General features: G+C 44.0%; 1 protein-coding gene across 1 annotated transcript in view; it reads right to left on the reverse strand.

Annotated features, from left to right (window-relative positions):
• Window positions 1-18,340, reverse strand: part of CACNA1I (calcium voltage-gated channel subunit alpha1 I) — a 2,078,868-nt gene that overhangs the window by 171,495 nt on the left and 1,889,033 nt on the right. The window contains 1 exon segment of the mRNA XM_040359583.1: window positions 5,376-5,522. Within this exon segment, the coding sequence (XP_040215517.1) occupies window positions 5,376-5,522 (147 nt within the window).

Here is an 18,340-nt window from a genome sequence, read left to right on the forward strand (position 1 = left end):
TTAAATTAAAAAAAGGCAGCCGTTTAATAAAATACAAACATATAAAAAGAGATTAAAATCTATAAAAACAGAAATTGTCAACATAGAAAAAATCACAAACAGCGCTAATAGTGGTATGTTCTAGCGTAAATCCCAAAAAGGAACCACTTATACACTCGGTGCAGAATAAAAGAGTGTGTCAGTAAAATAAAGAAAAGTCCATTGATACAGTGTCCGATATAAGGAAGAAATCAGATAGCAAACACCTTCCACCCGAATTCCTTAAAGGGCACCACGTGGGACAAAGTAAGCCCCCTCTGGGGTGCGAACTCACCGCAACACAATGAATACAAGGCGATGTATAATATCTCCAGACTGACAAAACTCTTCAGGTAGGGTAATCAGAAACATCTGCTAATAGTCTCCCAAACAGACCAAAAAAACACAGAGAAATGCCATAGCGTAATTCCGTTTTTAATGGTAGTATAAAACAAGAGCCCCACAGCACAGATTCCCCTCAATCAATGCACGTACATGTAAATAAAATCAATAGCGCAACATAGTCACCATCTCCAAGGACTGGAGTAGCATCATACTGGCCTGGTGTAATCTCGTGGGAGACAGACTGTCCTGGTTCCAGCAGAGGCTCTGGTGGAGCGCATAGGTCACTTCCTGAGCGTCGTGATAAGCCACGCCCTGACGCGTTTCGTCATAGGACTTCGACAGAGGGCGTGACTTCACGACTGCAGACGCTAATATAAATAGGCAAACCCATTGAGCACCGCTCCAATCGCCGTGTAGTGGAGGGCGGGCATTGGTGCTTGTCCCGCCTACCTCTAATCACTGCCAGCATATGGGAACGAGCAAACAACGGTCTCCACAGAATAATCTGTCTCGTACACCACAATGCGGCACATCCACTCAACAGAGCAGAGGGGCAGCATGTGGAGTGATAACAGACCTCAAAATACATTACATCAATACAAAGTGTATACTAATTATGCAAAGCGGAATAACTCTCAAATGCACAACTATATCAATAATACAATATATGTACATGTTCATGAAAGGCATACTCATGTGACACGAAGCAGCATAAGATCACACTTATTAAAAAACATGTATTGATCAATTAAGCATCAATATGTAAAAGCTAAATCAACCAATATATCTATATCAATCAAAAGCATACATACATATATATATAATAAATATATCTAAACTAAAAAACGGCTTTAAGATGAATATCATATTACAAATATAAATAAGACATTAAGTATTGCTACACATAATATAGCCAAAAAAGAGGACATATATATAGATGCTCCATCTTGTGGTGGTTAAGTATATCTACGACTAACCTCAGCATCAGGCAGAAGCAGGTCACAAACAGGTTGTTTGCAAAATGCCCCACCATGGGAAGCCAACAAAAAATGCCAGCTAATGGTCAAAAAACAGCTAAAAAAAGAACCATAAATGGGAGGCAAAAGTTGTATGGCAAAAAAAAATTTATAAATATATATTATCCCATAGAGTCAGTCCCGAAAATATAAAACAGACATAACTCACAAATCGATAATCTCTCAATAATCACTAATGAAACAGTTGATATCTAAATCAATATTAAGGCCCTTCGGGGCCAAAGTGTCAGCCGAGATTATCCATTGGGTCTCTCTTTTTGATAAGTCCCTCACCAGATTAGAGCCTCTCCATGTAGGTTTCAAATGGTCAATGCCCCAAAACTTCAGACCACTCGGGTCTTGCTTATGAAAAAGTTTAAAGTGTAACGAGACGTTATGATCCTTGAAACCCAACAGGATATTAGCAATATGCTCCCCAATACGTACTTTGAGTTGACGTTTAGTACGTCCAATATAAAGTAAACCACAAGGGCACTGGAGAGCATATACCACATGGGTAGTATTACAAGTGATGAACTCACTAATCAAAAATTCTTTGTTATTGGCACTGGATGTAAAATTCTTTACTCCTCTCATGGGGCGTGTAATTTCCCGGCATGCTCTGCACTTACGGCAGGCATAAAAGCCATCACAGTCCCAGAAACTAGACGGTCTAGTGGGTGGATCAAGTACCTTACAGACTAGTTTATCAGAGAAACTCTGAGCCCTTCTGTAGATAAAACCTGGTTTATCTGGCAACACTGCCATGAGGACTTTGTCCATTAGCAATATATGCCAGTGATTAGAGAAAATGGCCTCTATCTCTTTATACTGGGCATGATATCCCGATATAAAGTTCCATTCGTGACTCTTAGGGGATCTTGTCACTGTTCTATCTAGAAGCAGATGTTCTCTAGGTTGTAAAGCCAGATCTTTTATAATTGGATCCAACCTCTCTTTTTTATAGCCTTTCTCTAGGAATTTTCCTTTTATGATTTCAGCCTGAGCAAGGAAGTCCGTGGTGTTAGTACAGTTCCTCCTTACTCGGGTAAGCTGACCTTTGGGAATATTTTTCAGCCACATCGGATGGTGACCACTGCTAACTGGCAGGTAACTATTCGAATCAGTTGGCTTGAAAAATACCTTTGTTGACAATCCCAAATCTGTCCTGGAGATTTCTAGATCTAAAAAGTTGACTTTATCCTGACTAATGGTACTAGTAAGTACAATATTTTTAGTGTTGGAATTCAATTCATCTAAAAATATCTGTAAAGCAGTGAGTGGGCCGTCCCAGATAAAGAACAAATCGTCAATATATCTTTTATAGAACAAAAGAGATGGACGTGGGACCGAAAAAATAACTTTGTCCTCCCACTCACTCATGAACATATTTGCTATGCTTGGAGCAAAACGAGCTCCCATTGCTACTCCCCGGCATTGGGAATAGAACTCTCCTCCATACCAAAAAAAATTATGTCCAAGACAAAAATCTAATGCATTTCTTAAGAAGATTTTTTTATTATGGGAGATATCCTCACGTTGACTGAGACTCCAGTTGAGTGCTAAGAGAGCATCATCGTGCTGGATCACCGTGTACAGCGATGTAACATCAGCTGTAACAAGGTATACCTCCTTCTTACTAGTAAGATCAATGGTTTGCAAAAAATTCAGGAGACTTTTAGTATCCTTCAAATATGCACGAGTATGTATAACGCTTTCTTGTAGATACAGGTCCAAATATTGGCCGAGTCTTGATGTCAGGGACCCTATCCCATTAACAATGGGTCTGCCTGGGGGACAGTGCGTGCTCTTATGTATCTTTGGAAGCGTATAAATAGTCGGAATTCTATTGAAACTTGGTACCAAGTATTTTTTCTCACGACTATTCAAAACCCTTGATTTAAAACCCATATTGATCAGGTGTTCCAAATCAATCTCGTATTGGGGTGATGGATCTTTATCCAATTTAACATAGGTACTAGTGTCACTCAACATTTCAGTCAACTGATTAACATAAAATACTTTGTCCAAAATAACTACTCCTCCTCCTTTATCTGCAGGGCGTATTATTAAATTCTTTTTTTCTTCCAACATTTTAATACCGTCCAAGATATATTGAGGATTGACATTTTTCTTAGGGACTATCTGTTGCAAGTCCCTCAAAACTAGTCCTTTAAAAGCCTCTATCTGGTGATTGGCTTTATTCAGGGGGTTGAAAAGTGACTTATTGCGCAAGCCACTATCCAACACCACTGAAGATGCCACATAGGCAGATTCTCGATTTTTGTTGAGAAAATATTTTTTCATATTTATTTTACGTACGTATTTGTGAATGTCAATAAATGCATTTGAGAGTTATTCCGCTTTGCATAATTAGTATACACTTTGTATTGATGTAATGTATTTTGAGGTCTGTTATCACTCCACATGCTGCCCCTCTGCTCTGTTGAGTGGATGTGCCGCATTGTGGTGTACGAGACAGATTATTCTGTGGAGACCGTTGTTTGCTCGTTCCCATATGCTGGCAGTGATTAGAGGTAGGCGGGACAAGCACCAATGCCCGCCCTCCACTACACGGCGATTGGAGCGGTGCTCAATGGGTTTGCCTATTTATATTAGCGTCTGCAGTCGTGAAGTCACGCCCTCTGTCGAAGTCCTATGACGAAACGCGTCAGGGCGTGGCTTATCACGACGCTCAGGAAGTGACCTATGCGCTCCACCAGAGCCTCTGCTGGAACCAGGACAGTCTGTCTCCCACGAGATTACACCAGGCCAGTATGATGCTACTCCAGTCCTTGGAGATGGTGACTATGTTGCGCTATTGATTTTATTTACATGTACGTGCATTGATTGAGGGGAATCTGTGCTGTGGGGCTCTTGTTTTATACTACCATTAAAAACGGAATTACGCTATGGCATTTCTCTGTGTTTTTTTGGTCTGTTTGGGAGACTATTAGCAGATGTTTCTGATTACCCTACCTGAAGAGTTTTGTCAGTCTGGAGATATTATACATCGCCTTGTATTCATTGTGTTGCAGTGAGTTCGCACCCCAGAGGGGGCTTACTTTGTCCCACGTGGTGCCCTTTAAGGAATTCGGGTGGAAGGTGTTTGCTATCTGATTTCTTCCTTATATCGGACACTGTATCAATGGACTTTTCTTTATTTTACTGACACACTCTTTTATTCTGCACCGAGTGTATAAGTGGTTCCTTTTTGGGATTTACGCTAGAACATACCACTATTAGCGCTGTTTGTGATTTTTTCTATGTTGACAATTTCTGTTTTTATAGATTTTAATCTCTTTTTATAGGCTATAGCCTGTTTACATAAAAAACAAATTGCCTGTCCCATTTGCACAGAATGAATAAACATGCACTTTCACTGTTAAGATGACTATGTGAATTCTTTATAAATCAATATCTTTGTTGAGGATGAGGATGCCCTCATATTTCCTCTTCTGGTCAAATGTTTTTAGCCTAGTGTTAACCTATTTTTTCTGCTAGTCAAATGTTGTTTTTATTCACTTGGTCAAATGTTCTTAAGACTATTTTTCTCTTGGGATTAAATGTTAGGAAATTTTACTTTTAGCCTGAGAAAGGTAACACATAGAAACTGACATTTTACTTACTGTATGTTACAATTACAGGTATTATTTCTGACTTCTGTGGAAATGCTGAGAGAGTAGTACATCATTATTTTTATAAAAATAATTCCAAGTAATTATATTTCAGTATACTAAAACCAGATAATGTTAAAATAAATGCTAACTGGGCTATGTTCTTCGTTGCACTACATTGTATGTTGGCTTACTTAACATGGGTCATCTAATATCTATATAAAGTCCTTATATGGTTAAAAATATAAACAATTTGTAAGCCACATGCACAATTCAGAAACTATCTATGTTCATTTTCAACATGGATATAATTACAGCCTGTGTTAATAATCTGTGTAATGTTTTCCACTAAACTTTATTATTCTAGAATTTGCTTTACCTCCTGCTTGTCGTGGCTACATTTTTCACACACTGCTGGTGAAGAATAGTGATGGAATACAGATCCAGATAAATTGTCAATAATCATCAGTTCCCCTTCAAATGTATCCTTAATTATCAATGAAACGCTGTCAAGCCACAAGTTCTCCTAAAAGAAATAAACAATAGACATGTGTAGTGATATAAATGGTCTGTTGTCTGTAGAGCTAGCCATACACCAATCAAAATGTGTTTATTGACAACACCTGCCTAGACAAAAGATGAGTTTACAGTGGTCCTGTTATAAGGGTGGTCTGAATATAGACTGCATGCCCTTAAACATTGAGGTCAGTTGCCAAGCCTTCTATCTTTTTTGGAAACAAGGGAAAGTAAAAGTACAGTGCATGCAACAAGTTTGTCTAACATTTGAGCATCAGGGTGCTTGAGGACTTAATTGGGAATGGTCAGACATTTATCCATCTATGGACTCTGGAACATAATACTCAAATAGCCACTGGGGACTTTCAAACCTGCACATGTAGTCAGATAAAGGAAAACTTCAAACCAGCTTAATACATTTGGCAATGCAGTTCCAAAACAGCAAGGCTTCCCTCAACTGACACCGAACAGTAGTTGAGACCATAAAAATACAGAAAAAAGAGTCAGACCAAAACTAGATGAAAGAGTCAAAGATCATTTTAATTGTTGTTAAAACGGACGATAAATAACATCAGGTCAGTTCTCATATATACAAACGTCTACAAAGTCCCATATTGAACGCGAAACTGGGAATGTGTGAGTTCCGTAGGATGCAAGATTAGGGATGTAATGCAAATGTCCTTAGATGACAGATAACATATGGACATCAACTCTTTTTTTTTTACTAGTGGTTGATATGCAGGGAATGCAGTGTGCCACAAGGAACATGGATAATGTAAGTGTGTAAGCAGGAGTGAACTTTGTTTAATCAGAAGATATATAGATACAGTACAGACCAAAAGTTTGGACACACCTTCTCATTCAAAGAGTTTTCTTTATTTTCATGACTATGAAAATTGTAGATTCACACTGAAGGCATCAAAACTATGAATTAACACATGTGGAATTATACATAACAAAAAAGTGTGAAACAACTGAAAATAAATTTCATATTCTAGGTTCTTCAAAGTAGCCACCTTTTGCAGCAGACACATCTCTAGAACTGTTAAGAGGAGACAGTGTGAATCAGGCCTTCATGGTAGAATATCTGCTAGGAAACCACTGCTAAAGAAAGGCAACAAGCAGAAGAGACTTGTTTGGGCTAAAGATAACAAGGAATGGACATTAGACCAGTGGAAATCTGTGCTTTGGTCTGATGAGTCCAAACTTGAGATCTTTGGTTCCAACCCTTGTGTCTTTGTGCGACGCAGAAAAGGTGAACGAATGGACTCTACATGCCTGGTTCCCACCGTGAAGCATGGAGGAGGAGGTGTGATGGTGTGGGGGTGCTTTGCTGGTGAAACTGTTGGGGATGTATTCACAATTGAAGGCATACTGAACCAGCATGGCTACCACAGCATCTTTCAGCGGCATGCTATTCCATCCGGTTTGCGTTTAGTTGGACCATCATTTATTTTTCAACAAGACAATGACCCCAAACACACCTCCAGGCTGTGTAAGGGCTATTTGACCAAGAAGGAGAGTGATGGGGTGCTGTGCCAGGTGACTACCTCTTGAAGCTCATCAAGAGAATGCCAAGAGTGTGCAAAGCAGTAATGAAAGCAAAATGTGGCTACTTTGAAGAACCTAGAATATGAAATATATTTTCAGTGGTTTCACACTTTTTTGTTATGTATAATTTCACATGTGTTAATTCATAGTTTTGATGCCTTCAGTGTGAATCTACAATTTTCATAGTCATGAAAATAAAGAAAACTCTTTGAATGAGAAGGTGTGTCCAAACTTTTGGTCTGTACTGTATATATATATATATATATATATATATATATATATATATATATATATATATATATACACACACACACAAAAACACACACACATACACACACACTCTTCAAAATAATTAAAGGAACACTTTTTAATCAGAGTATAGCATCAAGTCAATTAAACTCTTGGAATATTGATCTGGTCAGTTAAGTAGCAGAGGGTGTTTTTAACCAGTTTCAGCTGCTTTGGTGTTAATGAAATTAACAACAGGTGCACTAGATGGGCAACAATGAGACAACCTCCAAAACAGGCATGGTTTTACAGGTGGAGGCCACTGACATTTTTTTCCCTACTCATCTTTTCTGACTGTTTTTTACTAGTTTTTAGGGTTGAGCGAACCCGAACTGTAAAGTTCGGGTTCGTACCAGACTTTTGGATTTTTGGTACCCGGACCTGAACCCGAACAGTTTGCTGTAAGTTTGGGCTCGGTAATGTAATGGCGCGCTGCAGGGCAGCCAATCAACATTCGTTTAACTTGTCATGTGACCTAGAAGCCATCACAGCCATGCCTACTAATGACATGTCTGTAATTGGCCAGTGCAGCATGTGACCCGTCTCTATAAAGGCTAGAGGCACACAGCACAGCATGTCACTCTGCTTTAGATACTGTAGGGAAAGGCTGGTGCTGCTGCTGCTGCTCTGAGGGAGAGAATTAGATAGGAGTCAGACTGTCCTGCTTCAGAAATCAAATTACTTAGCGATCTACATATGTGCAAGTCACTCTGCTTTAGATAATTTAGGGAAGGTTCCTGCCTCGTTTTGCTTTTAAGGAGAGAAATAGATAGGAGTCAGTCCTGCTTCAGAAATCAAATTAGACCAGCACTGCATATGTTACTGTGAGATATCTGCTTTAGATACTTTAGGGAAAGGTTCCTGCCTGGTTTTGCTTTTAGGGAGAGAAATAGATAGGAGTCAGTCCTGCTTCAGAAATCAAATTAGACCAGCACTGCATATGTTACTGTGAGATATCTGCTTTAGATACTTTAGGGAAAGGTTCCTGCCTGGTTTTGCTTTTAGGGAGAGAAATAGATAGGAGTCAGTCCTGCTTCAGAAATCAAATTAGACCAGTACTTCATATGTTACTGTGAGATACACCCTTTAGATACTTTTCTTCTATTGTGCTATTCAAAAAACTTCCATTTAGGGAAAAAAATGTGCAGTGTTTCCTCCATATCTGTACTTGTGAGATAAACACTTTAGATACTGTTCTTCTATTTTGCTATTCAAAAAACACCCATTTAGGGCAAAAAAAAAATATTTTGCTGTGTTTTCTCCATATCTGTACGTGTGAGATAAACACTTTAGCTACTGTTCTTCTATTTTGCTATTCAAAAAACACCCATTTAGGGCAAAACATTTTTTTTGCAGTGTTTCCTTTAGTGTTTGCAGTGTTTCCCCCATATCTGGACGTGTAAGATAAACACTTTAGCTACTGTTCTTCTATTTTGCTATTCAAAAAACACCCATTTAGGGCAAAAACTATTTTTTTGCAGTGTTTCCTTTAGTGTTTGCAGTGTTTCCCCCATATCTGGACGTGTAAGATAAACACTTTAGCTACTGTTCTTCTATTTTGCTATTCAAAAAACACCCATTTAGGGCAAAAACTATTTTTTTGCAGTGTTTCCTCCATATCTGTACGTGTGAGATAAACACTATAGATACTGTTCTTCTATTTTGCTATTCAAAAAACACCCATTTAGGGCAAAACATTTTTTTTGCAGTGTTTCCTTTAGTGTTTGCAGTGTTTCCCCCATATCTGGACGTGTAAGATAAACACTTTAGCTACTGTTCTTCTATTTTGCTATTCAAAAAACACCCATTTAGGGCAAAACATTTATTTTTGCAGTGTTTCCTTTAGTGTTTGCAGTGTTTCCCCCATATCTGGACGTGTAAGATAAACACTTTAGCTACTGTTCTTCTATTTTGCTATTCAAAAAACACCCATTTAGGGCAAAAACTTTTTTTTTGCAGTGTTTCCTCCATATCTGTACGTGTGAGATAAACACTATAGATACTGTTCTTCTATTTTGCTATTCAAAAAACACCCATTTAGGGCAACAAAATGTTTTTGCAGTGTTTCCTCCATATTTGTACACGTGAGATAAACACTATAGATACTATTCTTCTATTTTGCTATTCAAAAAACACCCATTTAGGGCAAAAAAATAATAATTTGCAGTGTTTCCTCCAGTGTTTGCAGTGTTTTCTCCATATCTGTACGTGTGAAATAAAGGCTTGGTTTTTCCCTGGGCATTCCCCAGGTTGTTGTTGTTATCTGCTTTAGCCTTCCAATGCTACTTACTGTTATGGCCAGCTATAGACGGGGGCAGTGGACATGTTTATGCTTCACCTGTGGTGTTTATATTGGTCCATCAATGCACCAACACCTTTGCAGCCATTGTGCTATATGCTGGGTGCTTGGTGTGCTCTTGTACCTTTAAAGGAGGGGTGGCTTCCCTTCAGTTCACCTGCCCCTGTCTATCCATTAAAATGCATGTGCCTCCACTGTGGGGACGCTCATTGTTTAGTGTTAGGACCACAGATATTGCAGGGTGCCTTGGCGCGGCTCTGTGGCTCACGCATGCGTTTGCAAATGCGTGCGGACTGAACCCCTGTTTTTAACGCATACTGTAGACAGGTTAATTGGTTTTCTGCAAGCTGGTCGGTAAGTAGGCTTGGTTTTTCCCTGGGCATTCCCCAGGTTTTTGTTGTTATCTGCTTTAGCCTTCCAATGCTACTTACTGTTATGGCCAGCTATAGACGGGGGCAGTGGACATGTTTATGCTTCACCTGTGGTGTTTATATTGGTCCATCAATGCACCAACACCTTTGCAGCCATTGTGCTATATGCTGGGTGCTTGGTGTGCTCTTGTACCTTTAAAGGAGGGGTGGCTTCCCTTCAGTTCACCTGCCCCTGTCTATCCATTAAAATGCATGTGCCTCCACTGTGGGGACGCTCATTGTTTAGTGTTAGGACCACAGATATTGCAGGGTGCCTTGGCGCGGCTCTGTGGCTCACGCATGCGTTTGCAAATGCGTGCGGACTGAACCCCTGTTTTTAACGCATACTGTAGACAGGTTAATTGGTTTTCTGCAAGCTGGTCGGTAAGTAGGCTTGGTTTTTCCCTGGGCATTCCCCAGGTTTTTGTTGTCATCTGCTTTAGCCTTCCAATGCTACTTACTGTTATGGCCAGCTATAGACGGGGGCAGTGGACATGTTTATGCTTCACCTGTGGTGTTTATATTGGTCCATCAATGCACCAACACCTTTGCAGCCATTGTGCTATATGCTGGGTGCTTGGTGTGCTCTTGTACCTTTAAAGGAGGGGTGGCTTCCCTTCAGTTCACCTGCCCCTGTCTATCCATTAAAATGCATGTGCCTCCACTGTGGGGACGCTCATTGTTTAGTGTTAGGACCACAGATATTGCAGGGTGCCTTGGCGCGGCTCTGTGGCTCACGCATGCGTTTGCAAATGCGTGCGGACTGAACCCCTGTTTTTAACGCATACTGTAGACAGGTTAATTGGTTTTCTGCAAGCTGGTCGGTAAGTAGGCTTGGTTTTTCCCTGGGCATTCCCCAGGTTTTTGTTGTTATCTGCTTTAGCCTTCCAATGCTACTTACTGTTATGGCCAGCTATAGACGGGGGCAGTGGACATGTTTATGCTTCACCTGTGGTGTTTATATTGGTCCATCAATGCACCAACACCTTTGCAGCCATTGTGCTATATGCTGGGTGCTTGGTGTGCTCTTGTACCTTTAAAGGAGGGGTGGCTTCCCTTCAGTTCACCTGCCCCTGTCTATCCATTAAAATGCATGTGCCTCCACTGTGGGGACGCTCATTGTTTAGTGCAGTGGTTCTCAACCTGGGGGTCGGGACCCCCTCGGGGGTCGACTGATGATTTACCAGGGGTCACCGAATCCTGGGTTGTTCCTGAAGCCCACACCGCTCTCCCAGCCTTTTTTTTGCAGCCACCCAGCTGGGCTATTCCTGTTTGTCTTGCAGCCACCCAGCTGGGCTGTTCCTGGAGCCCACAGCCGCCCCACTCAGCCTCTTCTCAGGCGCCCATTCAGTTCACGGCATGGCTGGGGGGCAAAGACTAGAGGTCAGCTGACTGGTGAGGAATGTGAAGTGGGAGGGGCTGGAGACCCTTTCTCTTGATTTCGGCATAGGTGTCACTGCTACTAGACACCACAAAGTCGGAGACACAGTAACACTACCAGTGATTATAGTTGCTATTAAAAAGACTTAGGTAGCGCTAAATGTCTGTGGATTAGGGGCGCAAATTACTTGTCTTGCCTTGGGTGCTGACAACCCATGCTACAAATTTTTTTTTACCGTTAGGGGTCCTCACAACTTGGGAAATGTTATCAAGGGGTCACCGCACTAGAAGGTTGAGAACCACTGGTTTAGTGTTAGGACCACAGATATTGCAGGGTGCCTTGGCGCGGCTCTGTGGCTCACGCATGCGTTTGCAAATGCGTGCGGACTGAACCCCTGTTTTTAACGCATACTGTAGACAGGTTAATTGGTTTTCTGCAAGCTGGTCGGTAAGTAGGCTTGGTTTTTCCCTGGGCATTCCCCAGGTTTTTGTTGTTACGTGTGAAATAAACACTATAGATACTGTTCTTCTATTTTGCTTTTCAAAAAACACCCATTTAGGGCAAAAAATATTTTTGCAGTGTTTCTTCCAGTGTTTGCAGTGTTTCCTTCAGTGTTTGCAGTGTTTCCTCCATATCGGTACGTGTGAGATAAACACTTTAGCTACTGTTCTTCTATTTTTCTATTAAAAAAACACCCATTTAGGGCAAAAAAATATATTTTGCAGTGTTTCCTCCAGTGTTTCCTCCATATCTGTACAAACTGTACATGTGAGATAAACACTATAGATACTGTTCTTCTATTTTGCTATTCAAAAAACACCCATTTAGGGCAAAAAAAAATATTTTTCAGTGTTTCCTCCAGTGTTTGCAGTGTTTCCTCCATATCTGTACGTGTGAGATAAACACTTAGGGCCAGATTCACGTAGAGCGGCGCAAATTAAGTTACTCCAAACGTATATCATTTAAGTTAGGGCGCCTTAATTTTGTGACGTAAGTGCCGTATCCACATCGCTTTTGAGCCCAAATTTGCGCCAGCGCGACGTAAATTCCGAGGCGTAAGGCGGGGTTATTGCAAGTGGGAAGGAAGTGGGCGTGCTCCATTGAAATGAGCCGTGACCCCATGCAAATGAAGGGCCGGCCGTACTGCGCATGCGCGCACGAATCTGCACCTCACTGGGCATGTGCAGAACTTGGCTCGGCGCAATCAGTGAGATAGGAAAAAGGTAAAGCATACTTAGTTTGAGAATCGCCCTGTGCTTAAATAGCCCCAGACAAACACACTTCCCTTGCAAAAGTACATCCTGTGTTTCCCTTCCTAAAGCAAGTGTCTTTTGCTCTGTTGTTTGTGGCTGTTTGTTGGTGAGTGTAGTGTTATATTAAAGATTTATTGTAGTAGGAGGTTGTAGTAGGTGTGTGTATTTTCGGAGCGTTTTTTGTGTCTGTTTCTTCTGTGTTTTTTGTTTGAATTTGTATTAGCTGTCTGCTTGTGTTTTTTTTTTTTTTTGCTGTCTGATTTTTTTGTGTGTCTGTTCTGTGTCTTCTTGGCTGTCTGTTCTGTGTCTTTTTGTCTGTTTGTTCTGTGTTTCTGTGTTTGTTCTGTTTGAATTTTGTATCTGTTGCTGAGTGCTGTGTTGTGAGATGGCACGGAAGAGAAGAAAATTAAACTTCTCGGTGCGAGAGAAGGACTTGCTGGCCAGGGCAATCACCCAATTTGGGAGATTTTTGCATGGCCCTGACAGCCGGGACGTCACCCCGGCCAGGAAGAGGGAGATCATTCAACAGATAACTGATCGGATCAATGCGGAGGGGGGGGGAGACAAAGACCCCCAGTGGGATTCAGAAGAAGATCAACGATCTTAGGAGCCTGGTCCGGGAGAAGATGGCCAAGCAAGCAGCCCATGCCAGGGGCACTGGAGGAGGTCCACCCTGCACCGTAAGGTGGACTGAGGAGGAACTTGCGGTGGCCCGGTGCTTCCACAGCCAGCAAGTGGTGGGCCTGCCTGGCCTTCAATCTGATGATCCTGTGAGGACAGGTAAGTTTTTTTTTATTTCCATCTGGTGAGTAGCATGTGTGGGTGGGGGAAGGGAATATGTGCCATCAGGCCAGGCTGCACCACCCCCAGGACAACAGGCTGCTGAGGAGCCCCAAGAAAGTCTGGAGTCCCCAGGGCAGGGGAGTGGCCACACCTCACCTCAGGAGGAGGTTCAGGGGGAGGAGGATGAGGGGGGGTGGTTGAGGATGAACCGAGAGAGCTTGCCCGAGAAGTGATGCTGTGTTGGGATGAGGATTCCCTTGTGGCTGACAGCAGTCAGGGCACCATCAGGGGTAGTCCCTCCCACTCCTCCCCCAACAGGGCTGCCCCCCAGGGGGCTCCCCTCCTCCCAGGCCACAAGCCTCAACTGCAGGCAGAAAGGCCACCCAGAAGACCAGGGGAGTGGCCGAGTTCCTGCCTGCAAATCTGCAGAGGGACCAGGCCCTTCAGACCCGCCATCTGGGTCAGGTCACCCGGACTTTGGACCAGATGGAGGAGAGCCTGGCCTCCATCAAGGAGTCTGTCAGTGAGGTGGGCACCAATACTGTTGCATTCATCAACTGTTTCAGTGAGCTGCAGGCCGCCACAACAGGCGTGGCCCTTGAGGTGACTGCCCTGACCCAGGCTGTCCAGGACAACACACAGGCTCTCCAGGCCAATACGGCAACCCTCACTCTGGGCCTGACCAGGATCGCCGTGGCCTTGGAGGGCAGGCCAGCAGGTGGGCAGCCACCCGGGGAGGATCCTCCTTCCCCTGCCCCTCCCCCATGAGGATCCTCCTTCCCCTGCCCCCCCCATGAGGATCCTCCTTCCCCTGCCTCCCCCCCATGAGGCTCCCCTGAGGGGCCGTGCCCGTGGCCCGGCCCAGGTGTAGCTCACGCAGCCGCCATTGATTTTTGGTGTGTACTTTTTTTTTGTGTTTTTTTTAATGTAATTTTTATGATGATTCTTTTTTTTTTGTGTGTGAATGATGTATGAATGTGGGGGTGACATTCCTGGTGAAAAAGGGTGTCACCCTCAGTTTTGGTGGATTAGGGATCCCCAGGACCAGGGAGAAGTGATCCCAGGTCCATGTGAATGGTGTATGAATGCACATAAGTGACATAATTGGAGCCGTGGCGTGGTGTTACTGCTCCCTAATACCATGTGGTTTTCTTGGGTCTAATCCAATTAGATGTGCATGTGATGTGTCTGTGCTAGGGACCACAGTGGGTGTGCATTCATGCATTCTCATTGTGCCATGTTTAATGTGTGTGTTTACTGTGCAAAGATGCCTTCTGCGAGGCGTCTCCTGGCTGCTGTGCCCTCAGCAGACCGGGTAGAGTTGGTTGGGGGGGGGGGACTGTCTGGTTCGGGGGTCAGGTCATCACGTATGTCAATCTCCAGGCCCCTTCTCACTGCGAAGTTGTGCGGCATGCAACATGCACCGATGATCTGGCACACAAAGTTTGGAGAATACAACAGGGTACCCCCAGACTTATCCAGGCATCAGAAACGGGACTTCAGGAGGCCAAATGTGCGTTCCACCACTTCATGGGTACGTATGTGTGCAGCATTGTATCTTTCCTCTCCTGGGGTTTGGGTGTTCCGGTATGGAGTCATAAGATGGGGTCCCAGTGCATATGCAGAGTCACCTGGAAGGGAAAAGACAGGAGGATGTTAGTCATGCATGTGCCCCTCGTGATGTCTGTATCATGGGGGGGGACAGTCATACCTGACACCCATGTCACTCACCAACCAGCCAGCTGTCCCCATACACGTTCTGTTCAAATTCTCTGGAGATGTTGCTGTGACGGTATATGTAGCTGTCATGGCTGGACCCTGGGTGTTTGGCACAGACGTGCCATATGAGGTATTGGGCATCCACTATCACCTGTACATTGATTGAATGCCAATGCTTCCTATTGCGGTACATGTGCTCTGTCTCATGGGGGGGGGGCTGTAGTGCCACATGTGTGCAATCAATGGCCCCGATGGTGCGTGGGAATCCTGCAATTTTGTAAAAATCTGTAATTGTGTTCATTCGCTGGACCTCCTGGGAGGGTTTGATGATTTGATTGGCCATGCGTCTCAGGATTGCAGGGACAACCTGGTGCACACATCTGCTAATGGAGGATTGTGACATCCCGGCCACACCTCCACTTGTGCGCTGAAAAGAGCCAGTGGCCTGGAAATGCAGTGTTGCCAGTACCTTGATCAGTGGCTGCACTGCATGTGAGCGGTGTGTTGGGCTGGTGAGATCATCCTGCAGGATTGTTGTAATTTCCATGATGGCTTCACGGCTGAATCTGAAGGTGCGATACACCTCAGAAGCAGCCATGGCAAACACATCTAGGCGTCTGCAGTATACCCTCTCCTGTGCCCTCCTCCTCCTCCTCCTCCTCCGTTCCCTCCTCCTTCTTTGCGCCTCTAAAGTCACTAGTATAGTTATGAGCATGGATGCCCCTGGCATGTTGGCAGACAGATTGTAGTCCGGCAAGTGTGTGTGCTCAGCTCTTCCTTAATGGTGTTGCTTTAGCTGACCTTTACACGGCTGGAGCAAAGTTAAGGCACCTTTTATAAAGTGTAAAATTACTCCGGGAAACTAACAGATGCACACAGGGCGTAGCCTACGCCGCACACACTTAAATTTGTGGATCGCCTTATCTCCCTCATTTGCATCTTTGCCTAGAAAAACAATGGTGTGTCTAGCGTATTTTGCGCTTTGAAGAAGCGCCGGTGTAATTTTTTTAGGTAGGACGGAAAAAAATAGTTTTCAGGCGTATTTCGTTTTGAGGATCAGGCGCAAAAATATGCGCGGCACAAATTTCAATTACGCCGCGCAACTCGAGATACGTCGGCGTAAGTCCTTTGTGAATCTGGCCCTTAAGATACTGTTCTTCTATTGCGCTATTCAAAAAACACCCACTTTGGGCAAATAATTTTTGTTGGTGCGTTTCCTGCATATCTGTACGTGTGAGATACACACGTTAGATACTGTTCTTCTATTGTGCTATTCAAAAAAAAAATATTTAGGGCAAATAATTTTTTTTTTGGTGCGTTTCCTGCATATCTGTACGTGTGAGATACACCCTTTAGATACTGTTCTTCTATTTTGCTATTCAAAAAACACCCATTTAGGGCAAAAAAAAATTTTTTTCAGTGTTTCCTCCAGTGTTTGCAGTGTTTCCTCCATATCTGTACGTGTGAGATAAACACTTAGGGCCAGATTCACGTAGAGCGGCGCAAATTAAGTTACTCCAAACGTATATCATTTAAGTTAGGGCGCCTTAATTTTGTGACGTAAGTGCCGTATCCACATCGCTTTTGAGCCCAAATTTGCGCCAGCGCGACGTAAATTCCGAGGCGTAAGGCGGGGTTATTGCAAGTGGGAAGGAAGTGGGCGTGCTCCATTGAAATGAGCCGTGACCCCATGCAAATGAAGGGCCGGCCGTACTGCGCATGCGCGCACGAATCTGCACCTCACTGGGCATGTGCAGAACTTGGCTCGGCGCAATCAGTGAGATAGGAAAAAGGTAAAGCATACTTAGTTTGAGAATCGCCCTGTGCTTAAATAGCCCCAGACAAACACACTTCCCTTGCAAAAGTACATCCTGTGTTTCCCTTCCTAAAGCAAGTGTCTTTTGCTCTGTTGTTTGTGGCTGTTTGTTGGTGAGTGTAGTGTTATATTAAAGATTTATTGTAGTAGGAGGTTGTAGTAGGTGTGTGTATTTTCGGAGCGTTTTTTGTGTCTGTTTCTTCTGTGTTTTTTGTTTGAATTTGTATTAGCTGTCTGCTTGTGTTTTTTTTTTTTTTTGCTGTCTGATTTTTTTGTGTGTCTGTTCTGTGTCTTCTTGGCTGTCTGTTCTGTGTCTTTTTGTCTGTTTGTTCTGTGTTTCTGTGTTTGTTCTGTTTGAATTTTGTATCTGTTGCTGAGTGCTGTGTTGTGAGATGGCACGGAAGAGAAGAAAATTAAACTTCTCGGTGCGAGAGAAGCACTTGCTGGCCAGGGCAATCACCCAATTTGGGAGATTTTTGCATGGCCCTGACAGCCGGGACGTCACCCCGGCCAGGAAGAGGGAGATCATTCAACAGATAACTGATCGGATCAATGCGGAGGGGGGGGGAGACAAAGACCCCCAGTGGGATTCAGAAGAAGATCAACGATCTTAGGAGCCTGGTCTGGGAGAAGATGGCCAAGCAAGCAGCCCATGCCAGGGGCACTGGAGGAGGTCCACCCTGCACCGTAAGGTGGACTGAGGAGGAACTTGCGGTGGCCCGGTGCTTCCACAGCCAGCAAGTGGTGGGCCTGCCTGGCCTTCAATCTGATGATCCTGTGAGGACAGGTAAGTTTTTTTTTATTTCCATCTGGTGAGTAGCATGTGTGGGTGGGGGAAGGGAATATGTGCCATCAGGCCAGGCTGCACCACCCCCAGGACAACAGGCTGCTGAGGAGCCCCAAGAAAGTCTGGAGTCCCCAGGGCAGGGGAGTGGCCACACCTCACCTCAGGAGGAGGTTCAGGGGGAGGAGGATGAGGGGGGGGTGGTTGAGGATGAACCGAGAGAGCTTGCCCGAGAAGTGATGCTGTGTTGGGATGAGGATTCCCTTGTGGCTGACAGCAGTCAGGGCACCATCAGGGGTAGTCCCTCCCACTCCTCCCCCAACAGGGCTGCCCCCCAGGGGGCTCCCCTCCTCCCAGGCCACAAGCCTCAACTGCAGGCAGAAAGGCCACCCAGAAGACCAGGGGAGTGGCCGAGTTCCTGCCTGCAAATCTGCAGAGGGACCAGGCCCTTCAGACCCGCCATCTGGGTCAGGTCACCCGGACTTTGGACCAGATGGAGGAGAGCCTGGCCTCCATCAAGGAGTCTGTCAGTGAGGTGGGCACC

This window comes from Rana temporaria, chromosome 7 (assembly GCF_905171775.1).
Source record: "Rana temporaria chromosome 7, aRanTem1.1, whole genome shotgun sequence".
In the NCBI taxonomy this organism is placed as follows: domain Eukaryota; kingdom Metazoa; phylum Chordata; class Amphibia; order Anura; family Ranidae; genus Rana; species Rana temporaria.